The sequence below is a fragment of the Hibiscus syriacus genome, unplaced genomic scaffold, assembly GCF_006381635.1.
Source record: "Hibiscus syriacus cultivar Baekdansim isolate YM2019G1 unplaced genomic scaffold, ASM638163v2 tig00112383_pilon, whole genome shotgun sequence".
Lineage (NCBI taxonomy): Eukaryota > Viridiplantae > Streptophyta > Magnoliopsida > Malvales > Malvaceae > Hibiscus > Hibiscus syriacus.
The window spans coordinates 1,371,761-1,398,249 of NW_024063319.1; the positions used below are offsets into that span (position 1 = coordinate 1,371,761).

General features: G+C 35.5%; 2 protein-coding genes and 1 pseudogene across 3 annotated transcripts; all 3 read right to left on the reverse strand.

Annotated features, from left to right (window-relative positions):
- Positions 1–915: 915 nt before the first annotated feature.
- LOC120178903 lies at positions 916–2,682 on the reverse strand (annotated as a pseudogene).
- Positions 2,683–19,026: 16,344 nt separating this feature from the next.
- On the reverse strand, positions 19,027–21,023 carry LOC120178912 (myb family transcription factor PHL8-like). Of its 2 annotated transcripts, none has more exons than XM_039184678.1 (6): positions 20,553–21,023; positions 20,362–20,438; positions 20,230–20,287; positions 20,060–20,135; positions 19,883–19,949; positions 19,027–19,798 (listed from the first exon to the last, which is right to left on the reverse strand). In XM_039184678.1, exons 1-6 carry the CDS (start codon positions 20,686–20,688, stop codon positions 19,172–19,174), a joined length of 1,041 nt encoding a protein of 346 aa, XP_039040609.1. In that variant the 5' UTR covers positions 20,689–21,023; the 3' UTR covers positions 19,027–19,171. The 2 variants fall into 2 exon arrangements, with proteins under 2 accessions (XP_039040609.1, XP_039040608.1); XM_039184677.1 differs by having other exon boundaries at positions 19,883–19,952; positions 20,553–21,022.
- A 3,988-nt stretch (positions 21,024–25,011) lies between these two features.
- On the reverse strand, positions 25,012–26,288 carry LOC120178952 (transcription factor MYB56-like). Its single transcript, XM_039184704.1, has 3 exons — positions 25,901–26,288; positions 25,329–25,814; positions 25,012–25,244 (listed from the first exon to the last, which is right to left on the reverse strand). Exons 1-3 carry the CDS (start codon positions 26,265–26,267, stop codon positions 25,012–25,014), a joined length of 1,086 nt encoding a protein of 361 aa, XP_039040635.1. The 5' UTR covers positions 26,268–26,288.
- Positions 26,289–26,489: the final 201 nt, after the last annotated feature.

Below are 26,489 nucleotides of genomic sequence, written 5' to 3' on the forward strand. Positions count from 1 at the left end.
TCAGAGTCTTCTCTATCGTCAAACTACAGTATCAAACAACCAAACCATGGAGATTCTTTTGCAAGATAATTTCACCCATTCACGTTAGTTCTTTTCTTCTATGCTTTTAATGAGTTTTAGTGTTGATATTTTAAACAAGGTCAGTAGTGTATATTAATCTCATAAGGTTAATATTTGTAAATATTAAATTTAAAAAAATATTCAAAATCTTTCAAAATATTCACTAATTTTCTTAAGGAATTTTTAATTAATTGTTAAAATCATTTTATCCGAATAATTTTACCCCAATAAAGACCAAAGTATTATAAAACATATATGTACTTAAAAACTAAATGTATCATACTCTTATTTATCATTATACCCATTTCAGCTATCAATTATCAACTAATTTTACCAAACACTTATATATAAATAATTAATTAAATCAATTAATCAAACAAACTGCTGAAATCAACTACTAGCTATTGGTTATTAGTTGTTTGCCAAACAAACTAAGATTTTATTAGAAGAGAAGATACAAGTTACAGTACAAAGAAAGACTACACTTCCTATTTAACATAAACAACACAGACAGCCATGGGCGGACCCAGAGGCAACCTTCAAATTATGAGTAACATTGATCAAATGATATTATTTTAGTATTTTTATATATATTTTTTGTGATTTTTAGGTAGAATACTCATGTTTCAGTTAAATTCTTATAGAAAAAAATAATTTGTGCAATAAAATTATCTACTTAGTGTTAATTTTTTTTAATTTTTTCTAATTAATAAAAGAATCACCTTTAATATTGTACAATCCCTAAAAAAATTTATAAGAATTTTTTCGTACAATCCCTGAATTTTTATCCTGAGTTCGTCCTTGCATACAGCTCCCCTCAGTAACACCCATGCATTACGCAACCTCCCACATAACTGCCTGACCACTCACAATAACTTTACAGCTGTACACCAATTTCTAGAACCTTTTGCCTGAGTTCTACACACTGCAATACTTGCTACTAAAAATATTTGCCAAAAGGAAAATAGTAGTTATATGCATTTGCTGTCAGCATACAAATGTGATGTTAAGGGTTTTGTTGAGTCCGTAAAGAAGAAGAAATTTTCTCCCTTTCTCTCAAGATTTTGAGCCCCTGATATCTCCCCAGCATCATCAGAGTCGCCATCGGATTTGTTCACGGTGATTCCCGGAACGTCGAGCCATCCACAACTCTCAACCCTTTAACTCCATAAACCTTATAATCATTGTCCACAACCGATCGAACCGTGCACCCTCCATGGTAGTGGAAGTACGTCCTCACACTCTCTTCGCAGAATTTCCTTCTCTCATCAGTGCTAGTCATCAAGTTATTCTGGGGTTTAACACCAAGATAAAAAGCAACTGAATGGGACTTGGCCACTCGTTCAAGCAAATGCACCATATCTGCACAAGCGTCCAAGTCCTTTTCATCCTCTAGATAGTTGAATTTCACTGCAGGGTTTTGCCTTGGGTCACTACTGCTTAATTTAAGTTCACCTTCCGATACCGGAAAGGCAATCTTGGCAGCTATCGGCATTCTCGTCGCGTTGAAGGTTGTAGGTATAATTCCTCCTTCGATTATGAACTTGAAGTCCTTCGCAATCCCCGAAACTTGAGGAGGGTCTGGTTGTCGTCTTTGCGGATTTGAGTCCACCAAAACAGCAATACTAGGACTGTCTTTCATTTTTTTGCCTACTCCTTTCAAGTTTTTCACATGTTGGATGTCCAAGTTCTCGAGGTGTTTACGGTCTCCAACGCCACTTAATAACAGAATTTAGGGACTGCCTAATGCCCCGGCTGACAAAATCACATCGCCACCCTTTGAAGTACAATTCTTGGGTTGATTTAGATAGGCCATATATGTTTGATCCTTGCTGCCATCACTCTTTATGAACCTTATGCCCTTCACCATTGTCTCAGATGCATTCCCTGCAGATATTTCAAAACTGTGAGAGATCATCTCTGAATATCTATGCTTAGATGTTAGAGCTATAACTTCCATTTAATTTTCCTTACCATTGCTCTTGATGACGATGATTTTTACCGTCGTATTCAAAAGAACTACAATATTTTCGGGATTCGCGGCCTTCAGAAGATCGGCTGAGGTATGTCTTATGCCCCAAACATCGAATATGCTTCCACCAATCTTTGTTCCCTCAACATGTTCTAAACTATAGCCATTGTAAGGTAGAAATCCAGCTTCAAGAAGGCCAAATTCCAAAACAATCTGCCATGGTGTCAATTCAGGTATAGAGACTATTTTGGATTCCACCATGTATAAGCTTCCTTAACCGATTCCTTATCCCAGCCAACCTTGTCGATAAAGTCCTCGCTGGCTCGACTGTAGAACCCTCCATTTATAGCCGAAGATCCACCGAGTACTCGTCCTCTGCTGTTCCTAACACCATCAGTGGATGTGAAGTCTTGTGCTACTGATGAAAACTCATCTGTTTGAATCAAAGAGTAACCATAAAATCTCTCGTCCGTCACCAAGGGATTGCCGTAAGGCGATCCGCCTCGTTCTATCAATAGCACCGAGAATTTCTCGGAAAGGGTCGCTGCCAGGGGACAGCCAGCAGTTCCTCCACCTACAACAATGTAATCAAAGGATTTGCCAGCGACTTCTTTCACATCAGAAGTCACGAAAAGAAGTTCCCCTACAATGAAGAATGTTATTACGATAATAATAACGAATATTCAAGGCCTTGCAAATGAAATTTTCGGTAATAAAAGAAACACCACTACCTTGCGTTATTGAGGGAGAACATAAAGACAACAAATGCTTTGACAAGCCTATTGTAGACATTAATTTTTTCATAATTATAATTATAATAATTATTAATATAATATATTATTATTATTATTATTTATTAAATAAATAAATATATTACAAATTACATCATAGGCCCAATAATCTCAGATGGCCCAACAATGACCCAACCGGCCCAGACCCAAATGGAAACCCTAAACCAATTTGGGGTTTCAACTAGGGTTTCTCAACCCTATCCCAGCCGCCTCTGCTATTTCCAGAAGCTCCCAGCCGCCCCTCCAACTTCCAGACGGTCCAGCTGCCAACGCCACGTTTCTGCCGAATGCCTCCTCCAGCTGCTGCTGACGTTCCCACTGCCAGATGATGCTTCAGCCGTTGCCACAACATCAACCGAAGACTCCAGAATCACCAGCTTTCCCGCACACGTTGCCTCTATGGTGAGTCACCAGCATAGCTATGGTGACTCACCGAGCCTTACACCATTGTGACCAGTCTGATGAAAGCCTCACCGAGGCAATAAAGCCTCGGTTTACTTGCAAAAAAAAGGAGGAGGACAGCGAGCAGACACGGAGAAAAAGAGACAGCAACTAAAAAAGACAGCCACGGAGAAAGAGAAGAAGAACACGGACAACCAGCAGCAACCACAAACCACAAACCAGAACCCAGCGAGACACTAAACAACAAGCAACAAAGAAAAGAAAGTGAAGAGACTTACCCTCGGAGAGCCCATACGACGCTGGAACAGTCGAAAATCGAAGGTAATCGTCGGTTTATTTTAGATCTAGATCTATTAAGAGATTTTTAGGGGTAAATAAGAGAGGATTCGGTTTGAGGATCAAATAAGCTTTGATTTGAAGGATTTTGAAGATTTCTGGCCACCACATACGGTGGCCGGCGGTGGCCATCGTCACCAGAGTATGGTGGCCGGCACGGTTGTCGGATTCTCTCTGTCGAGAGAATCTAGAGAGAAGGCAGAGAGAAAAAAAATTTCTCTCAGTTAGAGAGAGAGGAAGAAAAGAGGAAATGAGAGAATGGCTTGTAGGGCCAGCCATATTCGGGTATAAATACCCCTTCCCAAACGACGTCGTTTTGGGGAGGGGTATATCTATAATTTTGTAAAATTGGTAAATCATACGCGCAGCCATTAAAGTTTTGAAAACTTTTATTTTGGTCACTGCAGTTTGTAATTTATGCAATTTAGTCACCAAAAGCAATTTTAATTATTTTAATTCAGTCTTTGAATTTTAATTAAATTATATTATATTCCATGCATGTATATATATATTTTTAGGAAAAAAACTAAATTAGCCCCTGTGACTTTGCTAGTTAATATTTTAACCCCTAATGGCATGTTTTAATTTAATTTAATTTGATATTCAAATTTTATATAGTTTTATTTTAGTCAATAAATTAATAAATGTATAAAATAGTATGTTTAGCCACTGTAACTTTAAATAATTAATTATGAATTAGATATTTAACTTTAATATGTTATAATTTAGTCACTAGTTTTAATACTAGTTTTATTACTTTTTATATTTAATTTAATTTTAATTATTGTTAAACATATTTTAATTTTATATGTTTATTATTTAAATTATTATTATTATTTTATTTTTATTAATATATATTATTTAATTAATTAATAATATTTGTTTATTTTTAATATCAAAGAAAATGGCAGTCTTAAAGTAACTAGATGTCCATTTCATAATATATTTTAAATAAATAAATTTTTTATTATTATAAAGTATATATATGTACATAAAATATTTTAATATTATAAATTATAAATATATTTTTTAGACAAATGTTTTATTTTTTATTTATTTTTTAATATTAAGAAAAGAGTTGTCTTAAAGCACCTAGAAGCCATTTTCTGATATTTCTAAGTAAATAAATATCTTATTTTAAAATATAGATATTAATTTGAAATAACATGATTATGAATTAAAAATATTTGTGAATTTTTAAATTTCCAATAATAGAGACAATTTATAATTAATAAAGTACCAATTTTGGGCGTTGTGGGAGTGCTAATCATTCCCCAAACGTAATCGACCATGAATCCCTTTTTATTATTAAAAAGAATGAATTTTTTGGCTAAAACGCAGACCAATTATCTTTTAACTGATGTTTTCTTAAAAACTCTTTTAAAAGATACTTTTTAGGTATTCGACCTACCTGACCCAAAAGGCCGATGGCGACTCCCAATTTTTTTTTTAAATCAAAATCATTTATTTATTAATTTTAAATTTTCCCGCCAAGTAGTAAAAGTAAAAATTCCATGCCCGGGCGAAAATCGGTTACAACAGCTTAGCGACTCCACTGGGGATCAGTCAAGCTTTGAAATTAATTATAAATTGTCTCTAGAAATTAAAAATTCATATATTTAATTTATAATTCTTTCCTTTCAAATTTTTTTATACATATACTTATTATTTTGTAATATTTTATATATTCTTCTTTATGATTGTTTTTTTTTATTTAAAGGTGTTAAATTTCATTTTTATTTAATTGTTTGTTAGAAGTCTGAATATTTCTCCTCACACACAATACTTGCATTGCATAAACATAATCTCTATAACTGAGATTTGTCCCTTTTAAGAGGGAGTGAAAGCGATGTCTTCGTGAGAATTTATTCTTCGTGTCAGACCTAGCAAGTAGCTTTCGAGGTTCATATGCTCTATGTCTTCTTAAGAATTTATTCTCCGTGTCAGGCATAAAGAAATGTGTCCCCTCGAATTGAACTCGGTCCGCTTAAGTCTGTGATGGACTAGGATTGAGGGTTGGCAATCCAAGGGGGCATCAACAAGGACAGTTCGAGTACCTTTACTCTTAGAACCAAAACCCTGCATATAATAAACCCTAGAAATTCTCCTGATCTAAGACAGTACTGAACCTCTTTCCGTAAGTGTACACAAAGTAGAAATAAGCTTTAGCTTTTAATTTATTATTTTTCTCTCTGAATAAATGCATGCGAACTAGTAATCATGCAGTTAGGTTAATTTTTCCAAACAAAGCATGTAACTAGAAAGCATGAGGTTAGGATACATTATATACCTTGATAGATGGAATATTTCTTGGTACTAACCAATTTATTTTTTCCCTTCCCATTTTTATTTTTAATACATTTTGTTTTGCTCTAACTTGTTTATATTGATTTCTTTCGTTTGCATTGCATGATCATAGCATAACCAAAAGGTGTTGACTTGAAAGATTGTTCATCAAATTAGAAAGAAATCATAAATGGACAAAAAGTTTTATGATCGAACAAAATATGACGCAACCATGAAATGGCATCTTGAGGGAACTCCGAAGATAGAGGAGAGCTATGCACCTAAAGATCATGTGTCCATTAAGGAGCAAGAGGAGATATGATAAATAAGAGAGAAGATGTCCAAGATGATGGATAGAATATCAGTTTTGGCCAAAGGAAAAGAGATTCCTGCACAGAAAGAGAGAAAGCTTAATGAAGATAATCTTGCAATTTCAGATATGCAAGGGACTTCTGATCCTAACCAATTTGAGAAGTTACAGACAATCATTATTTGTATTTACAAGTCGTCTGGAGATACCAAAGAAATGATGACAACTGTAAAAGCTCCCAGAGAAGAGAAGAAATCATGTAACCTGAAATCATCGAAGTTTAGTCTGCTCCCAACATTTAAAACTCAGGTTCAATCTAAGACAAAAGGTGGTTCTCATGTTGATACTATACATATATCATATAAAGAGTTGTATGAAAAGCTACTTGAAGCACGAGAATTGGCTCCATATTACATAAAACCATTCCAACCTCCGTATCCAAATTGGTATGACATCAACGTTCATTGTGAATATCATGCCGGAGCTCAAGGACATACCATCGAGAATTGTCTCGCCTTCAAACTTCGAGTCCAAAGTCTTTTGGATCATGGAACCTTACAATTTATGGTAAATGATCGACCTAGTTTGATAACAAAAGGTCCTACTAGATTAATACCAAAAGTCTTCAAAGGTAATAGTATCAGTAGGGGCGCCCAGAAAGAAAAAGATTTGCTGAGGTTCGAGGCTCAAATACACCATTTAAAGATGGAAAACAATAAATTAAGCACCAAAATGGAAACCATGCAGGAAGATTTCTAGAAGATCAATCAAGCTTTTCGAAATGCTGGGATAGGAAACACCCCAGAAGAGTGGATAATAGGGATCACCAAACTGAAAAATAATTGCAACATACATGAAGATCTTGTCCAAGAACTTCTTAAACACAAAGGTTCTCTCACAAGGGAAAATGAGCAACTCCGAGAATTGACACAGGAGATGAAAGAACACCAAAATATCATGGAAAAAGCTGCAGTCCAAATAAGCAATATGGCCCATAAGCTGATAGACTAACTTGGTTTTAGAGAAGAAAATAGGAAAGTTATCCCCTATATGTAAGTTTTGTTGAAGTTAGGACTGAAAGTTGTCCCATACATGTAAAAGTTTTGTTTGATGCACGAAAACTTTTATGTTCAATGCAATCTGTTCTAAGATGATCACTCTTGAGTAACACCTTTTCATACATGCATTTGCATTTTACATCTTTTCATTTTCATTTTGTATTCATACTTTTATGTTTACTTTTGTCTTGCATAGTTTGCATTCTTATTTTTGTATTTATGCATTTTCGCATTTACATTACATTTTTTTAAATATTGGTATATACATTAATTATAAAAACATGTAAATAATTAATGAAAGGTTTTGTAACAGTAAAACCAAGATCATTCATTCATTTTACTGTACCATCATCATGAAAACAATTAAGCAATCTTATGAGGGACTACAAGATCAGTGACCAGAACAATTGACAAGGTTACCTCAGGATATAAGGAAAGAAACATCAGATTCAGTACCAGATGGATCAAATCAAATTATTCAGAGGAAGGCATCTGATAAAGAAGAGATAACCGATAAAGAGCAACCATGCTGTCAGATTGAAGAGTCAAAAATGATAACATACCATGGGGCATCCCACTCGAACCCAAGGAATAACCTCGTTAATTATTCACAATATGAGGAGAGATTCAAGAGGATAGATGAAACAATCAGAAATATAAAAAGTATTAATGCCTTCCACAAAGAATTAGAAGCAAGAGAGCTCAGCTTGGTTCCAGACTTGGTTATTCCCCATGAATTCAAAATGCCAGATTTTGAGAAATACAACGGCACCAGTTGTCCCCTAATCCACTTGAAAATATTCTGCAGAAAATGGAAGGATATTTAAGTTCTGATGATCTGTTAATTCACTCCTTACATGATAGCCTCAGTGGAACAACAGTAGTATGGTATAATCAGTTAACCCAAGAACAGATCAAGAGATGAGTTGATTTAGCTTATACATTTTTGGAACAATATCGGTATGTTAAAGGATTAACTCTAACACGTATGAATCTTCAAGGATTAAAGAAGAAAGCCAATGAAAGGTTTCAAGAATATGCCTTAAGATGGAGAGGAGTGGCAGCACAAGTTCAACCTCCCATGTTAGAAAAAGAGATATCACATATGTTTCGTGATTCCCTTCCCGCTCCTTTCTTCGAATTAATGCAGGTAAATCCGATGAAGGAATTCGAGAATCTTGTGACAAGTGGAGAATTAATTGAGAATGTAATCAACAAAGAAAACTCAAAAGTCACGTCCAAGAGCCCAAAGGATCAGAAAGTGAAAGCTGATGATGTGAATGAATGTAGCATCCATAGTCCCCGCAATTGCAAAAGGAAAAGAGCAAGTAGTTGTTCGGATCGACCAAAGAAAGTCATACGATCAAGAAAAAATTTGGAAGTGTTCCAAACTTCCATTTCAGACTTGTATCCTTATTTGGTTAAAGGTCAATACATTACACCAAGACCAACGAAAGTACCACCTAACCCTTCTGCCCATTGTTATGATCAAAATAGCTTCTATAATTTTCACTTGGGGGTGAAGGGGATTCAACAGGGAGTTATTGGCCACTGTTAAAAGAAATAGAGACGTTTGTTGACAAGGGGGTCTTGACACAAGAGATGATCAAGAAATGGGGATCAAATAAGGATGAAAATCCTGGGCCAATTACACACCCAACATTAGAGGAGTAATGATGCATAAACAAGTGGAAGTTTTATCTACCACTGTAGTACCTTTTTATTTTCAGCATCTTGTTTGAACTTGTTTTTGTTCCTTTCTCCGCCTTTTGTGCAATAAATAAATTTGTGTTGCTTATTAAGGTTATGAGCATTGAGTCAATTTTACAATCTTGCAATTCTTTGAATATCAACTAGATTAAAAAGCTCTTCATGATTAGAGTTATAATCTTTGACAGAATATCAGGATTGAAAACCAGAAAAACAAGGACCATTAACCTTACCTCAGAAGAAATACACCCAAACACTATCCTATTATAAATATGAGATAGCCTACTCCTATTGAAAGAAATTACAAAAAGGCTTGGTATTTATATATAGGAGCGTACAACATGGGGCATCGTTGATGTATTACATTACAAAACCGATTAGAATATTTTTCTATTGATGATGTTCGATGATGAACATAATTTTTTACAAATAGGTAAATCTAGTTTAAGTCAGTTGCTTGGGAATTGAACTCTAACGAAGAGATTTTCTGAATTCCACCAAAACACCTAGACTATAACAGGTTCTTCTTAACAAGCTTAAGAAATTGGATTTGGATACCCATGTTATATTATTATATATAATAAAGCTTGAGTTATCCCCCTAAAGCAATTGGTTACTAGCCCCGGCTTTATAGATAATATTCAGTTAGTCTGTTATGCTCGAACTGTCCCTCTAGAGCAAATGGTTAATCACCCCGACTTTATGGATAATATTAAGCTAATCTATTTATATTATATGCAATAAAACTGTCCCTCTAGAGCAATTGGTTAATCACCCCAGCTTTACGGATAAGTTTCAATTAATCTGATAAAGGTGATTATATTATTATATACAATAAAGCTAAATTCAGCTAGCCAAAATGGCAAATGTGTTAACAAATGGACTAAGGGAGTTACGAAACACCTGTTATAGTCAACTTCACACAAGCACTCAGAAATTTCATTTTTAGACCGATATTTTCGCACTACTTTGATTAGATGAGTCTAAATGAAAGATTCCAGAGAATTGAAATGGAAGGACTCTAGAAGGTCTAGTAATTGACAATCCTAGTTGTGTCATTTTGTACGTATCCGGTTAAAATACCAAGTCCTCAAAGTGAGGCATGTGAAAAAGTTCACAAAGAGCGAGAGATGAGTGACATCTTAAATAGATGTAACCATAGAAAATAGGAAAGCCATCCTGAAACCAACCCAAATTTTGATACTTGTCAAAGAGCTATAATTCTTAAATTTTAAAGAGTTGTTAATTCTTTTGATATTCTTTGAATTCATGCTTATGATTTGATTCTATTGTGAACCTGTGATAGGCAACATTTCACAAAATTCTTTCATTCTTCGATAAAGAAAGGAGGAAAAGCATTTTTCAAACAAGACAGTCTCAAATGAGGAAGGTCCTTAAAGCATATTGTTGCCTATTCTACATCTATTGTAGAAAGAATAAGTCAGACCAAAATGATGAAGCATTCTTGAAATCAAGTGGTCTGAGAAGCCGGAAAGTTTGGGGAATTGAACTCATGACGCTCTCTTGTGACATTATTAGCAATTCATCAAGAAAGATTATCACTTATCTCATGTTGAGGGCGATAAGCATCACCAGACAAATTATTTTCCCCAGCCATCAATCCTTGTTCTCTAGAAGATTACATCACAGAGCTATAAGTCCCATTAAGATGTATTATGGGAATGAACAAGTCACCACCTGCACTCTGGTTATACCATGATAATGGCTCAAGTCTTGATACATCATTTCTACTTATTGCTACTTCTTCCATGCCGATCATTTTCTTTGTCAGGATTATATTCATTATGTCCTTCAGAAGACTGTTGAACCTAAAACTGAGAACTTATAGACACATAATAAGACATTGGAACAGATTCTACATTTTTAGACTTTTCATATGGAGTAACAGTGGTTATCGGATTCCAAAAGTAAAGATAACCAGTTTTGCTATCAACTAAACCTTTACATGGTTCGGGAAGAGTGGGATATGTAAGTGTGTATCTTGAAGCAGCATAAGAGGCAGTCACTGTAACAGTCATTGCAAGAAAATGCACTAACAAAAATCTTCTAGTTCATCTCGATGATGTTTATGTCTTCCAGTAAGGTTGTTAAATTGGATGCCACCAACAACAAGGTCAAGTCCGTCAAATCTACTCATTAATTGCTCCAACCGATCACCATTCAGTCCTTGCATATTTCAAAGGTATGCCAAGACAGTAGAAGGCAACCTCTGCATCACTGATCCCAGAAAAAAGAGACAGGACATTGATACCACTGAGGAACCTGTCTTTAGCAGATCCTCCTCCTCGTGTATGGTTTTTAGGGAAACCTAGAAACATTTCCACCTCATCAGGTTCAAGAGGAACAACTTTATTCCTTTCAACCCATGCTAGATTCCATTTTTGGCACTCATCAAGAACATACTTTTGGACATTCGAAGGTGGCTCATCGTCATAAGCTTCAGGAACCTTACAGATCCTTTTTGTCAATTTGGCACTTCCTATACATGTTTGTAAATAGTTCAATTTTGTTCTTGGATCCCAAGAAGGCCACCATTTTCTTTGTCAATAGAAAAACATCATGTATGGTGCGTGGAGGAAGCGGAATAAGAGGAAATATGTTCTCAATTGGCAAATTATGAATATAGCCCTTTTTTGTGCAGCGGCACAAAAATACTTTGAATCTACAAATTTTAGTTCTACATCGTATAAGTACCGTGACATTTTAACCCAAATACAAATGGAGCAAATGTTATATTCTCGTAGTAGAAATAAGGAGGCCCAATAGCATCTTCTGGAAGTGTTCTTTGAGTTATCTGATCTGGTTCGGTAGGAACCCCAAAACCAATCATTGGATTTAGAAGATGAACTGCATGATCGTCTTCATTGAGAAACTTTTTTCAAGCTTCCTCTGCTTCTTCCTTTACAAAAATCATAGCCCGAGTTTTGCCTTTTCTTGTAATTGAGGTCATTGCATAATGGTTTCCTATCTTCTATCGGAAAAAGTGTGTCAGCAGCCTTAACCATTTGAGCAACACATATAAAGTCTGTCAACTCTGCAATTGATGAATCCGGATCACATTTCTCCATGGCTATTGAAGCCTCAGCCTCTGAGTTCCCCATTTTTCATCAAGTATTACAGTTTATTCTCCTCATCAGAATCAGAATTCGGGATTTCCTTGGTATCAGAAGAACTATCAATATCTGTGAAATCATTTTGAAAGATTGCTTCATAATCATATAAGTAGTTATCAGAATCAACATGTTGCATGGAAAAGTATATTCCATAAATAGCCTTCACTGAAAACAAGGTTCATTGTGTCAGCCTAAAATGAATTACCAAGCGATTTATACCACTCTGTCTGACTAGACCCCTCCAGATCCAGAAAATGGTCACCTCATTCAGAAGATGCATATATCTCAGACATTTCTGTCAGAATGATTGATTATTTCTTAAGTTTGTGACAACATGAAGAGCATTCCTCAAGTTACTTAAACAATGTTGTTTTGTAACACCAGAATGAGAGTATTCAAGATAAACAGATTTGAGGCATGGATAAAACCACAAGTACACACCACAATGCATTGTCAAAATTGGACCCTGTGGGGATCATGATATTCAAGTCAAACAGACATTGAAAGTAAGCCTTACAGTTTAGAATGTCAGGGGCATTGTGAAGGCCCAATTCAGACAGATCCATACGGGACATCTCGAAAGCCCATTTCAACCAGGAATAGAATGGTGGGGCATTTTGAAGGCTCAAAGTAATATGAATATTTGGGCCTTCTTGGAGGCTCATCTCAACAAGAAATAATGTTAATGCATTTTTAACACCTGTATCAGCAAATGTTGGGGCATTTTAAAGGTTACTTCAGACAGATCCATGTGTGGCATTTTGAAGGCTCAGATTAACAAAAAGAAAATGCTGGGGCATACTGAAAGCCCCTCTCAATCAGAATCCTGAATGTTGATGTATTTTGAACATTTATATCAGCAAATGCTGGGGCATGCTGAAAGCCCTTTTCAATCAGAATGAAGAATGTTGATGCATTTTGAATGATTGTATTAGCCAATGTTAGGACATGTTGAAGGCCTATATCATTTTGCAGAAAGATCATTGACTTAAGCAAATATTTCCAATGAGACAGAAAGGTATAAGAATGAAAACGGTGAAGCAGTGACAGTCGAGCTGATTATACGTGATTGCATCGTTCATCAGGCAGTTGCATCAGGGTATTGTTGTTGAACAAATATCTACTCAGCAAGTATGATTTCAAATACCCAATCTTCTTAACCATGTGTTACATGACAGCGTGTTCTTTAAGATACATCATGGTTGTATATATAAAGATGGTCCCCAGACAGACTATTCGATCTAGGGTTCAGTGCTTCAAAATCTCGACTTTGAATTTTGCTTTCTCTGTATCGATGATGATTGAAAATATTTCTTTGAAATTCCTGGCAGTTAGTCAACTATACTGTTGGGGTTACGATGCTGTTTTTCATATCAGTTTTTTGATGACATTGAATAAAGAGGCTCGGCTTACGTATATTACTCTTTCCCATTGTTACTGGGTTATCATTTTCATTTAGGCTGAACTGAGTCTTCATCCATTTGGTTTTATCATGTACGTTTCATCCCCAGCGGCAAGAATTCCATGGATATCATTTTGTACATGGCTCCTATAGTTGATATGGTTTTACTTCATACAATGCTCATCATAGAAGAAATCGTGATCGATATCACACTTTGCCCTTGTCAGAGATAATATCAAGATCATTCAGTGTCTCTTATTCAATTCGACACTAGCACATCTTGTGAATTTGACCAACTCTTTGGTCATGAAACACGCCAGTATCTCATTTGTATCCCCACTGAGTTTTGTTCTCAAGTGGTCTGATGACATCATACAAAAGCTTTGAACACTGTGCAAAGAGTTTCCCTGAACATCAATCCGAGCAGAAACCACAAGAAAGGAGGAATGTGTTGTCAAATGTTTACGAACATCTAAGCAAAAGTCATAGGTGGATGAATGTGTTGTCAAGCATTTTATGAACCAGTTATTCTGATGCTAAACCAATGTTACGATCATATGTTTTCCATTTGTTGATCCAAGATCAAATTTTTCTTTTTCAACCCCAAGGTCAGAAATGAGATATGATGAGGATTTCTTTCCACAAAAGGGAAGCTGAAAATTTTAAGTAAGAAATTAGTGAAGCCAACTAAGGTTGAACGACAGGTTGTTATTAAGCATCTCGACGATATGGTCCAAGTTACCTTGTTCGAGATCCAATTATATGTGGAGACATGAAAGGAATTAGGATAAATCCTCCTTAAGATCTGTTTCAAGAGTCAAATCAGAATAGACTCTGATCTCCTAATTAATCCCTGCTGAGTCAGGCATATCTACATCTACACTCTTCAAATATGATAGATTCTCTTTTCAAAGATGAAAGTTTTATTGAATTTCTATACAAGTCCAGATAAAGAAAGCTGATGTTATCAAAGACAAAATGGGGCATCAAGGTCATAGTTCTGACTACAGCAAGAGTTCCATAAATGAAACATATCTTCTGAGACTTAAATGAAATAAATATACAAGTTGATCAGATGGTTTTTCAGAGATACAAGCTTGATAGCATAAGTTGCTATACTGATATCCAAAGGTAACCCTGGCAATAAATGATAAAGTAAAAGAAGACCAAGTTGGCCACTTTGAAGTCAAATGAAGATTGCATCAACATTCATGCATTCATAAGAACATCATTTACACAATAGACAATGCATTACATTGATACATCTGAATGCATTCAAACATGAAGTTTTACAGACCTTCTTATGAACAAGAAGATTCATGATGAAAAATACCTTACAAGAAGAAGGTAGAATTCAAAACCTCAAATGCAGGAATCACACAAACATCTAAAGAATAGATGGACGCAATCCACAAAAGAAGCATTATTTTAAAATGGGGCATGTTACCCAATCAACAAGTTATTTCAATGAGAAAATGATTTCCAAAGTTTCTCATTTAATCTTTTCTAAAAATAAAATTGTTGAATAGTAAGAAAACGATTTTTCATAGTTTCTTACTTAGTAAACTATTTCCCTCATCTGTAAGTCCTTTAGTGCATGATGTTTTCAAAAACCTTCGGGTCATCTGTAAGTCCTTCAGTGCATGATGTTTTCAAAAACCTCCGGGTCATCTGTAAGTCCTTCAGTGCATGATGTTTTCAAAAACCTACGGGTCATCTGTAAGTCCTTCAGTGCATGATGTTATCAAAACTTTCGGGTCATTTGTAAGCCCTTCAGTGCATGATGTTATCAAAACCTTCAGGTCATCTGTAAGCCCTTCAGTACATGATGTTTTCAAAACCTTCGGGTCATCTGTAAGCCCTTCAGTGCATGACGTTTTCAAAATCTTCGGGTCATCTGTAATCCCTTCAGTGCATGATGTTTTCAAAACCTTCGGGTCATCTGTAAGTCCTTCAGTGCATGATGTTATCAAAACCTTCGGGTCATCTGTAAGCCCTTCAGTGCATGATGTTATCAAAACCTTCGGGTCATCTGTAAGCCGTTCAGTGCATGATGTTTTCAAAACCTTCGGGTCATCTGTAAGCCCTTCAGTGCATAATGTTTTCAAAACCTTTGGGTCATCTGTAAGCCCTTCAGTGCATGATGTTTTCAAAACCTTCGGGTCATCTGTAAGCCCTTCAGTGCATGATGTTTTCAAAACCTTCGGGCCATCTGTAAGCCCTTCAGTGCATGATGTTTTCAAAACCTTCGGGTCATCTGTAAGCCCTTCAGTGCATGATGTTTTCAAAACCTTCGGGTCATCTGTAATTTCTTCAGTGCATGATGTTATCAAAACCTTCGGGTCATCTGTAAGCCCTTCAGTGCATGATATTTTCAAAACCTTCGGGTCATCTGTAAGCCCTTCAGTGCATGATGTTATCAAAACCTTCGGGTCATCTGTAAGCCCTTCAGTGCAAGATGTTATCAAAACCTTCAGGTCATCTGTAAGCCCTTCAGTGCATGATGTTTTCAAAACCTTCGGGTCATCTGTAAGTCCTTCAGTGCATGATGTTATCAAAACCTTCGGGTCATCTGTAAGCCCTTCAGTGCATGATGTTATCAAAGCCTCAGGGTCATCTGTAAGACCTACAGTGCAAGATGATAAGACTTCAAAGCCATTCATAAGACCTCTGGGCAGAATGTTTTCAACATTTCCATCATACTCAATAGAGGCCAAATGAAAAAATTATTGTCTTTTTCGTCTTTACTCTATTCTTGTTAACACAAGAATGAGCAAAGAGGGGCAGTTGTAGACATTATTTTTTCATAATTATAATAATAATTATTATTAATATAATATATTAGTATTATTATTATTATTATTTATTATTAAATAAATATATATATTACAAATTACATCAGAGGCCCAATAATCCCGGATGGCCCAACAATGACCCAACCGGCCCAGACCTAAATGGAAACCTTGAATCAATTTGGGGTTTTAGCTAGGGTTTCTCAACCCTATCCCAGCCCCCTCTGCTATTTCCAGAAGCTCTCAGCCACCCCTCCAACTTCCAGACGGTCCAGTTGCTACCGACGTTCCCACTGCCAGATGATGCTTCAACCGTTGCCACAACATCAACCGAAGACTCTAGAATCGCCAGCTTTCCCGCACACGTTGCCTCTATGGTGAGTCACCAGCATAGCTATGGTGACTCACTGAGCCTTACACCCTTGTGACCAGTCCGATGAAAGCCTCACCGAGGCTATAAAGCCTCGGTTTACCTGCAAAAAAAAGGAGGAAGAGGATAGCAAGCAGACACGGAGAAAAAGAGACAGCAACTAAAAAAGATAGCCACGGAGAAAGAGAATAAGAACACGGATAACCAGTAGCAACCACAAACCATAAACCAGAACCCAGCGAGACACTAAACAACAAGCAACAAAGAAAAGAAAATGAAGAGACTTACCCTCGGAGAGCCCATATGACGCTGGAACAGTCGAAAACCGAAGGTAATCGTCGGTTTATTTTAGATCTAGATCTATTAAGAGAGTTTTAGGGGTAAATAAGAGAGGATTCGGTTTGAGGATCGAATAAGCTTTGATTTGAAGGATTTTGAAGATTTCCGGCCACCACATACGGTGGCCGACGGTGGCCATCGTCACCAGTGTATGGTGGCCGGCACGGTTGTCGGATTCTATCTGTCGAGAGAATCTAGAGAGAAGGCAGAGAGAAAATTTGTTTCTCTTAGTTAGAGAGAGAGGAAGAAAAGAGGAAATGAGAGAATGGCCAATAGGGCCAACCATATTCGGGTATAAATACCCCTTCCCAAACGATGTCGTTTTGGGGAAGGGTATATCTATAATTTTGTAAAATTGGTAAATCATACGTGCATCCATTAAAGTTTTGAAAACTTTTATTTGGTCACTACAGTTTGTAATTTATGCAATTTAGTCACCAAAAGTAATTTTTAATTATTTTAATTCAGTCTTTAATTTTTATTTAAATTATATTATATTCCATGCCTGTACATATATATTTTTAGGAAAATAACTAAATTAGCCCCTGTGACTTTGCTAGTTAATATTTTAACCCCTAATGGCATGTTTTAATTTAATTTAATTTGATATTCAAATTTTATATAGTTTTATTTTAGTCACTAAATTAATAAATATATAAAATAGCATGTTTAGCCACTATAGCTTTAAATAATTAATTACGAATTAGATATTTAACTTTAATATGTTATAATTTAGTCACTAGTTTTAATACTAGTTTTATTACTTTTTATATTTAATTTTATTTTAATTATTGTTTAACATATTTTAATTTTATATGTTTAATATTTAAATTATTATTATTATTTTTTTAATATATATTAATTAATTAATAATATTTGTTTATTTTTAATATCAAAGAAAATGGCAGTCTTAAAGCAACTAGATGTTCATTTCCTAATATATTTTAAATAAATAAATATTTTACTATTATAAAGTATATATATATACATAAAATATTTTAATATTATAAATTATAAATATATTTTTTAGACAAATGTATTATTATTTATTTATTTTTAATATTAAGAAAAGAGCTGTCTTAAAGCACCTAGAAGCCCTTTTCTGATATTTCTAAGTAAATAAATATTTTATTTAAAAATATAGATATTAATTTGAAATAATATGATTATGAATTAAAAATATTTGTGAATTTTTAAATTTCCAATAATAGAGACAATTTATAATTAATAAAGTACCAATTTTGGGCGTTGTGGGAGTGTTAATCCTTCCCCAAACGTAATCGACCACGAATCCCTTTTTATTATTAAAAAGAACAAATTTTTGGCTAAAACGCAGACCAGTTATCTTTTAACTGATGTTTTCTTAAAAACTCTTTTAAAAGATACTTTTTAGGTATTCGACCTACCTAACCCAAAAGGCCGATGGCGACTCCCAAAATAGTTTTTAAAATTAAAATCATTTATTTATTAATTTTAAATTTTCCCGCCAAGTAGTAAAAGTAAAAATTTCGTGCCCGGACGAAAACCGGTTACAACACCTGTCATGGCAAATTCTTTTTCCCATTTTATTCAATGCTTCCATTGTTGAGCTCTGGCTTAAGGAGGACGGTTAGACAATTTATATAATCCATGTGGGACTCTGTAATTATTCGAGACTCGCAGGCGCAGCAACATAAAATGATTGAAGTTGGTCAGCACTTCGCACCATGAGAATGGTATAGCTAATGATTCTGCCGCTATGATGATTTTTTCTTCTCCAAGTTTTGCTTTTTCATTCCAATATCAAATGGAAGAAAGGCAGGCTTAATCATAATATTAACACCCCCAACATGTTTTGAAAAACACACTATAAGTGCAACAGACTACTATGATTACAGTTGATAATTAGTGGTCGGTGGATTAAAAAAAATATAGGCGATTCAAAAAATATTCTTTTCGATTTATATTTTCTGAATTCTATATAATCTAACTAAATAAAATATAATAGGGAATTTCTCTATTAGCATCAGTCACTTTTCCAAGTTAAGAGAGAGAGAACAAGATATGTATCTGCAAAATATGCATTATACCTTGTTTCCGTATCAAATATCCTTTCAAAAGTTGTCGCAGTTCAATACATATGACAATATGCATAGCCTATAAACCAAAGATTGCATCTTCCCAGCTTACATTATATTTACTAACGATCATGCAGCATAACAGAGCAGATCTATTCCCTGCTGTTCAAGTCTATTGCTTTTGGACCCAATTCCATATCGTTTTGGTATTGGTTATTGAGATCAAATGACCCCAACAAACCACACTTCCTCAATTGACTACCAGATTCCTCTTCAGGAAGCTCTAATCTTTTAGCTACTGGCTGCTCAACACATTTGTCATCAGAAATATTAGAGCCACTCCTTTTCTTTCCATTAACTTGATTGCTCGAGCCACTAATCCGACGCTTCTTTACGGGGTGAATGTCCATTAAGTTAAGTTCAATAAAAGCACTAGATTTCTGGGTACAGATATTCTCGTTATTAGGTGGCTCCTCGTCGTCCTTTCTTCCCGAGCTTTCAGAAGACGTCAATGAGCTCTCCATGGAACATATAGTACTTCTCATCGGCTTTCTTTCCGTCTGTTTTAAGCTTGATCCTCCTACCTCTGTCAATTCCGAAAATGAAGAACTTGTGCAGCCAGTGTTAACCATTGAAACTAGTCGAGAGAGTTCGACTTTGGCAAGTTCTTCACCAATAGAAGATGATGTATACCCAGCCAGTTTTTCTTGTGCTTTCTTTAATACTGATTTTAAGTAATTTCCTTGAGCTTCAATTCTTAGCTGTAAATGTCTCTGAACCTGAGTAGAAAAATAGCCTGATTGATACGAGTCGATGCGTGGACTGAAAATCAGCTATTTGGGATTTGGTTCAATAGGCCATACCTCAATCTGTTCATGAAGCTTTCTCTGTACTTCCATCTGCATTTGGAAAGCCTGAGCAATCCGCAAGCTTCTGATGAACAATATAATTACACAGTCAATACAATCCGTCTAATTATCATTTCCAAATCCAAAATTTATCAAAATATAAAGGATCGATGTAAAAAAAAAAACCGTTACTCATCCATCTGCTTGTGAGTTCCATCACTTGTGTCACTGCTCAAATCCCCATTACTGCTCTGTACCTCAGTGCAATCTATATCACAATGAAAAGAAGAAAAAAAGATCATACTGTTGTGGGAGTCGATATAATAACCTAAATGCAGCAAGCAATGAATTCTTAATCTCACCATCTAGTTTATTGCTAAGGCAGATTTCTGTCTGTTGGCTTTTTGCCAGCCTGTATTTCTGCAAGAAGAAAATACAGTCAAACCTTAATATGTTTGAGATGATGGTATGGTTGTATAATGAAGAGAAATCACCTGTAAATGGCTTTTGAGATGGTACAAAGTGAGTCCAGAAATTCCTATGACCCTCATGAGATTCTTTGGGGTTGCTTCTGTCCAGAAATAATAAACATAAGAAAATTTTACCCCTAAAAATATCAGTATGATTAGACAAGATGATATGATGATGATGATGATTACGGTTATCTGAAAGTACTATACTTAACTGTCTGGCCCTCCTAGTTGATTGACAGCATCAACAAATCTTTGATGGAGTTCAGGAATCCACTTCAGCCTAGGCTTTGCATCAATTGACAGAACCAAGTTCATGTCTTGATTTTGCATATTTTGCAGACCCTCCATGTTTGGTGTTGTGTAAGAGAGACAGGCAGAGGGATGCAGAAAACTGAAACTCGTGTGAATTTTGATCCTTTTTTTTTCTTCTTCTTGTAAGAAGGTTGTGATTTCAATATGAAGCAGCTGTAGTTCTCTTTATAAATCTTGTGAGTTGTTGGGCTGTCCTATGATCTCACTCCATATCTGGAATCATAAGTGGGGCAGTATGGGGAAAGGAATATGTGCCACGACCTCTTCCTTCTATCATCTCCCATTTCATATCAACTTCTTCTTTGACTTGGAAGAGGGTGGAAGGAGAGAATCTGTGATACAGAAAAAAAAAAAAAAAAGCAAAGAAAGCAACACAGATCAATTTGAGTCTGAAAAGGAGAGAAAAGAGGAAAAGTGCATGGCTTGTTTCTATTTCACACACATTGGGTGTTCGACAAACAATTTTTTTTTGAAGAGATTTTAATTTATTTAAGTATAAATAGTTAATTGGTAGTTAAATCTTTTTATTTTTAGTGTTTGGTAAATATTTTTTTTGAAAGAGTTTATTATACAAAATAAGCTGAAAATGAAAACGTTGGAAAATTCAGCGGTTTAAAAGAGCTGATTGTAAAATAATATGTTAAATGATATATTTGATCTTATTTTTTCCATAATTACATCCTTATCATAAAAACATAATATAATGAAATAGTCTTTATCATAACATATTTAAGCTGAAATTTTATTTTATTATTCTATTTTTTAGTTGTAGATTGTCAAATATATTTTAGTTAAGAAAATATAGCAAAACATGAAAGAAAAAAAAATAGTGTTGATATTTTATACAAAGTTAATAGTATGTATCAATTTCACAAAGTTAATATTTGTAAATATTAAATTTAAAAATATATTAAAATTTTTCAAAAATATTCATTAATTTCTTAAAGAATTTTAATTTGTTGTCAAAAGTATTTTATCCAAATAATTTTAACCCAATAAAGACTAAAATATTATAAAACATATATGCACTTAAAAACTAAATGTGTCATACTCTTATTTAAAATCAGTTTCTCAAATAAGCTAATCAAATCAATTGGTCAAATTAACTACTAGAATCAAATACCGGGTATTAGCTATAATTATTTGCCAAACACCCCATTATTTTCTCCCTCCCTGCTTGATGAGTTAACGAAACAAACCCGAATCCGATGGAACACCACATCCATGAATTAAGTAAGATGACTTTCCTAACACCATGGGAAGCTAAATTGACAGGAAAGCTTAATTATCCTGTAGATGACAGAAAGGGTAAACCAAATGGGCAACGTCTTTTTTCTCCTTTGTTTTTATTTCCCTTTTTTCTTAGGAGGATGGGTGTGGTCAGTGGTGTGGCTGGCAGATTCTTTTTGTTCTTTGTATGCGTGAAGGAATCAAAGAATCTTATAATACATTTTGGGACCCAGCTAGCCCCATTTTTTCTTATACCATTGAAAAAGTGAAACAATTCAGGCCATCTTAACAAATAACACAGTACAAGCAGGGAGTGTGAAAGTAACCCCAAATGGACACACAATAGTAACCCCAAATGGACACAATTCTGTGAGTTTATCCCATTATAGGAGAATCTCAGGCCTTTTGTTTTCTTTCATACAGACTGTCATTAGGGCCGACAGCTTGAAATATATGCCACTCCATTTGGAATTTGCAACTTGAGTTTTACCATATCAAATATCTTCCCAGCAGCACCTGAAGTAAAAACTCAATATATTACATCAGTGCCATACATTCAGCTGGCCTACTACATTGATAAGCCATTTTCCAGGATTAAAAGATTAGGAAGATCAGATGACATTTGTTATTTTATTAAGTCGACCAGAAAAGCAATAAGGCTGTTTCAATTCATTAAAGAAGTAGAAGATATGTCCAAGGTTTCTCCAGGATTGCTTAAATACATGCCCTTACCAATGGAAGATCCTCCAATCTGTTGACTAAAAACAATTTTATAATCAGTTAGTAGGATACAATTCAGTGAGCATAGAACGGATGGTCCGCTGATGAGATCGTTGCAATCATCATTCCGTTCAACAAGGTGGACCGACAAGTGGTAGGTCCATCTTCACACCAACATTAGTTCTTCCTGAGTAAGCATCTACATCTTCCCTCCTAGAGCTATAATTCGTCAGTGGCAAGCTCATCTAGTTCATATCGGAAGAAAAGAATAAAATCATGTATAAGTTTTCATCATATGTGGCCCGAATGTTTGAAAAACAAGAAAAGGAGAGACATTGGAGCACCTTCCTCTTTAATCAGCAAGAGGTACTTGGAACTCCTTTATTGCTTTAATATATTCCCTAACTGGTAAAGGAGATTCTGGGATGATGCGAACCCGGCCCTCTGGTATTTTTTGATCAGAAGCAGGTCCAGTGAATCAAAAGTCATACAAACAAATGTGCCTCATCAATTATTATTCTTTAAGGGACCCATTAAAGGAGATTTCATAAATCCAAAAGCAAGGAAGAAAATGAGATTATGAAAAGAATATGGCCTCAGGAATCTAGAAAAGAGAAAACAAAAGGAACTAGTCACCATCCAACTAAAAGATAATGGAGATTTCAGCTGAAATATTTTTGTCAAGCATAGTCACCCAACAGAAAATGACGCTAGCAATATGTCACAAATCAAATTTGAGTATCCATATCATTAAGGTGATTGGTTGTTTTACAGATAAGAGAGTATCCAGCAAGAAACATCACATGTTCAAATGAGACAGTTGAATGTTTCTCCAACATATCAATCAGTGACGTAAAACGGAGGTACGACGAGAAGCATCGGGAGTTAAATAATGCTGACAAGGACATTTCTGTACCCTTTAAGCTGGATTCTAGGTAAATTTATGATTAATAAAGAAAATTCTAGGTTCATTTTGCAGCAAAGCATACACAGTTTTTGATGAGGCTTGAAATGTAGAAGGCGGCTAGTAATGGTAGACACGATTGCTTTCTTCATCAAAGACAACATAATTGCTAGAGACAAAGTATAATCATGTAGAAATATTCTTTCAAATAATTGAAAGAAGTCATTTCTGATGCAATGGTACATCCAACATCAAGCGTACACACGACTTAACCCCGTGCATTAAACTTGATAAGCAGTATGCGAAGGGAAACCACAGGAGATTGGAGACATAGGAGCTTCACTGAACTACCACAGTGAGAAAGAGCATCATTATGGTAATTTCATATGGAAACATAATCTTTCATTATGGTAAATTTTATAAATTTGTCCCCACCTAGAATATTATAAATTCGTCCTGAAGGCATCATTGCCTTCCTGACAAAACCTGCCATTTTACCTTTCAGGTTCCGCTAGCAAACCCAAAAGCCCACCATTAGGCCTGTTTTAATACCATACAATGCCCTGATCCAAAACAACCTGACCTGTTTCATATAGGCAAGGACAGTCATTTATAATTCAATAAAAAACACAAGTTCAAGACCAACAGTTCAGATCATTAAATTAAAGTCAGTTCCAAATGAGCTTTTAGATAGATATGTTCCCGTGTAGTTGGCATGAGTCTTGATTCTTGGCAAAGATTCTTCAGATGACTGGAATCAAGGATACTTAACAGTTCCCGACATGAAGACGATGGATTCAAGAAGTTATGTTTGCATAATTTGTGCATGAATTTACGAGGTTCCATGAGAGAAAGGGTGTCTTCATTTCAAGTTTCATGCTTTTCTTTTTGTTTGAGAATTCAAGTTTCATGCTTTTGTGTTTCTATGTCAAATCATTATCATGCCCCTTGTATGAGTCTTTATTTATCAAACTATCATGCAGTACAATCTATACTTGTAAATGTGCTTATTGTGTTTTTATATGTGGTTTCATCTGTGTCTGATTTCTCTGAGCTTTTCATTGCAATTATTCCATTTAACTTTTGTTATATATCTTAGGTATTTACCAAAGATATATAATAACTAATATTGTAATACAAAAAGCTGGTCTGGAATGTCTATTTCAACACTCACTTTGGGCTTCCACTGGTCATGGCTTATCTGGTTCAGAAACCATTGGAAGCATTTATAGTCATTAATGAAATAAAAGGTCGAAAAAAGATAGTATGCTTTATTTATGATAATAATATTATACTTCAAAAAAATTTGTTTTGAACTTGTGGAAAAAGAAAGTACCAGGCTATGACTTGTGACAGACTGATACAGACTATAACTACTGTCACCATCTGAAAAACAAATCATTTTTACCTCTAATGGCCTCTCAATTATCTTGGAGCACTTCCACATAAAGGTGAAATACCTTTTACAGTCCCTTTCTTTCCTCCTTTTGGTGTTATTAGTGACTTCATATGGCTCCTACTCCAAGAAAGTCAATGAAAGGTGGTGGAACGGCCTCATAGGGGCAGCTGCTCGCTGCCATTGACGATGAAGGTTCAGTGGCTGAAACTTGAGGAGTGGAATCTGTGATTCTTTGGGACTGTTGCATTGATATCCTGTATATTTGGGGCTTATCAATGGGCCATCCCCAAAATCTGGTCTTGCTGAGCATGCTGCCCATCATGCCATTGCTCTTAACATCTTAAAAAAAGTAGAGAAACTAGTAAATTAACAATGATAAAAACATTCAAAAGAGATGCTTAAGAGAAGAGAAGAGTGACAGACCAGGGAAGAAATCAAAAGGTTTGCGTTGTGAACAAAACCCATTATGATGAGGGATCTGGTTGCTTAAGATTGCTTCTCTCCCACTAGTCATGCGGGGTGAAACATTAGAGTCACTCTCATCAACCCCACATGCATCAACAGCACCTTTGAAGGTTCCAAACTGATAGTATTGGGGTGGTTCTGCTTTTGTTGCTGCATCTCTGCAGACAAAGCCAGGAGTTTCTTCAATCTTCCTAGAAACAGATTGACTCAGCCTCCGCCTCCTGTAGGCACTTGATTGTTGTCTATACTTCCTGGCCATAATCATATGCCAATGGTTCTTCACTGCATTATCAGTTCTTCCAGGGAACAGCCTAGCAATCATTGCCCATTTGTTACCGTAAAGTCTATGAGCTTGAATTAGCCTCTCCTTTTCTTCTTCGGTAAAAGCTCTTCTATTGATCCTAGGGTCCAACTGATTAAACCATCTCAGCCTGCAACTCTTACCTTAAGGCCACAAGAGACAAGAATCAGAACAAATGAGCCTTAGCTTAAAACAAAGAATAAAATAACGCATTTTTTCACTGTTTTACCTGATCTTCCATCCAACTTCTCAGCTATAAAGTTCCAGTTCTGAGGACCATAAAGAGCAACAAGTTCCTTGAGCTTAGTGTCTTCTGCAGGCCTCCAATGGCCACTGGCACAAAGCTTCGACTGCCCACTGTCTGATTCCTTGCCACTCACGGCATTCTCTTCATTTAAGCACTTACCCTCCACAACATCAGAGCTGTGGTTTTCCTCAATGAAATGAAAACCCCAAGCTCTTTCCTTTTCCTGCGAGAAAAAAACAGTACCGTAGCTTGAACCAAGAGAAAGACAACGCATGTCTGGGTAAACCATCCCCATAGAGGAACCAAGTGAAGAAGAAGAAGTTGAAGATTGACAACGGAGACTATTCATATTGTCTGGTGCATATAAAACACTCTTTCATGTCTCCATTTTCGCATCTGACAAATGCTGTCAGTCACACGAGTGTTACGTTGCTAAGTTATCTTCGTGCGCGCATAATTTTAAACAGTGAAAGAAGTGGAAAAGTGAAGTTAAGGCAAAGATTAAAACTCGGAAACAGCAAAAGTAGCTACGGGGGCGGCCGCGGGGAAAGTTTTGATGCGAGGCAGTTAA

Coding starts and splice junctions, on each gene's coding strand:
- LOC120178912 (XM_039184677.1), bottom strand. CDS start 20,688: ATGGAGGGTCTGCAAAATATGCAAAATCAAGACATGAACTTGGTTCTG. Junction 20,439..20,552: donor TCAACTAGGAGGGCCAGACA/GTTAAGTATAGT, acceptor ATTTCTGGACAG/AAGCAACCCCAAAGAATCTC. Junction 19,799..19,882: donor AGCTTCATGAACAGATTGAG/GTATGGCCTATT, acceptor TTTTCTACTCAG/GTTCAGAGACATTTACAGCT.
- LOC120178952 (XM_039184704.1), bottom strand. CDS start 26,267: ATGAATAGTCTCCGTTGTCAATCTTCAACTTCTTCTTCTTCACTTGGT. Junction 25,815..25,900: donor GAAGTTGGATGGAAGATCAG/GTAAAACAGTGA, acceptor TGTGGCCTTAAG/GTAAGAGTTGCAGGCTGAGA. Junction 25,245..25,328: donor ACCTTTTGATTTCTTCCCTG/GTCTGTCACTCT, acceptor ACTTTTTTTAAG/ATGTTAAGAGCAATGGCATG.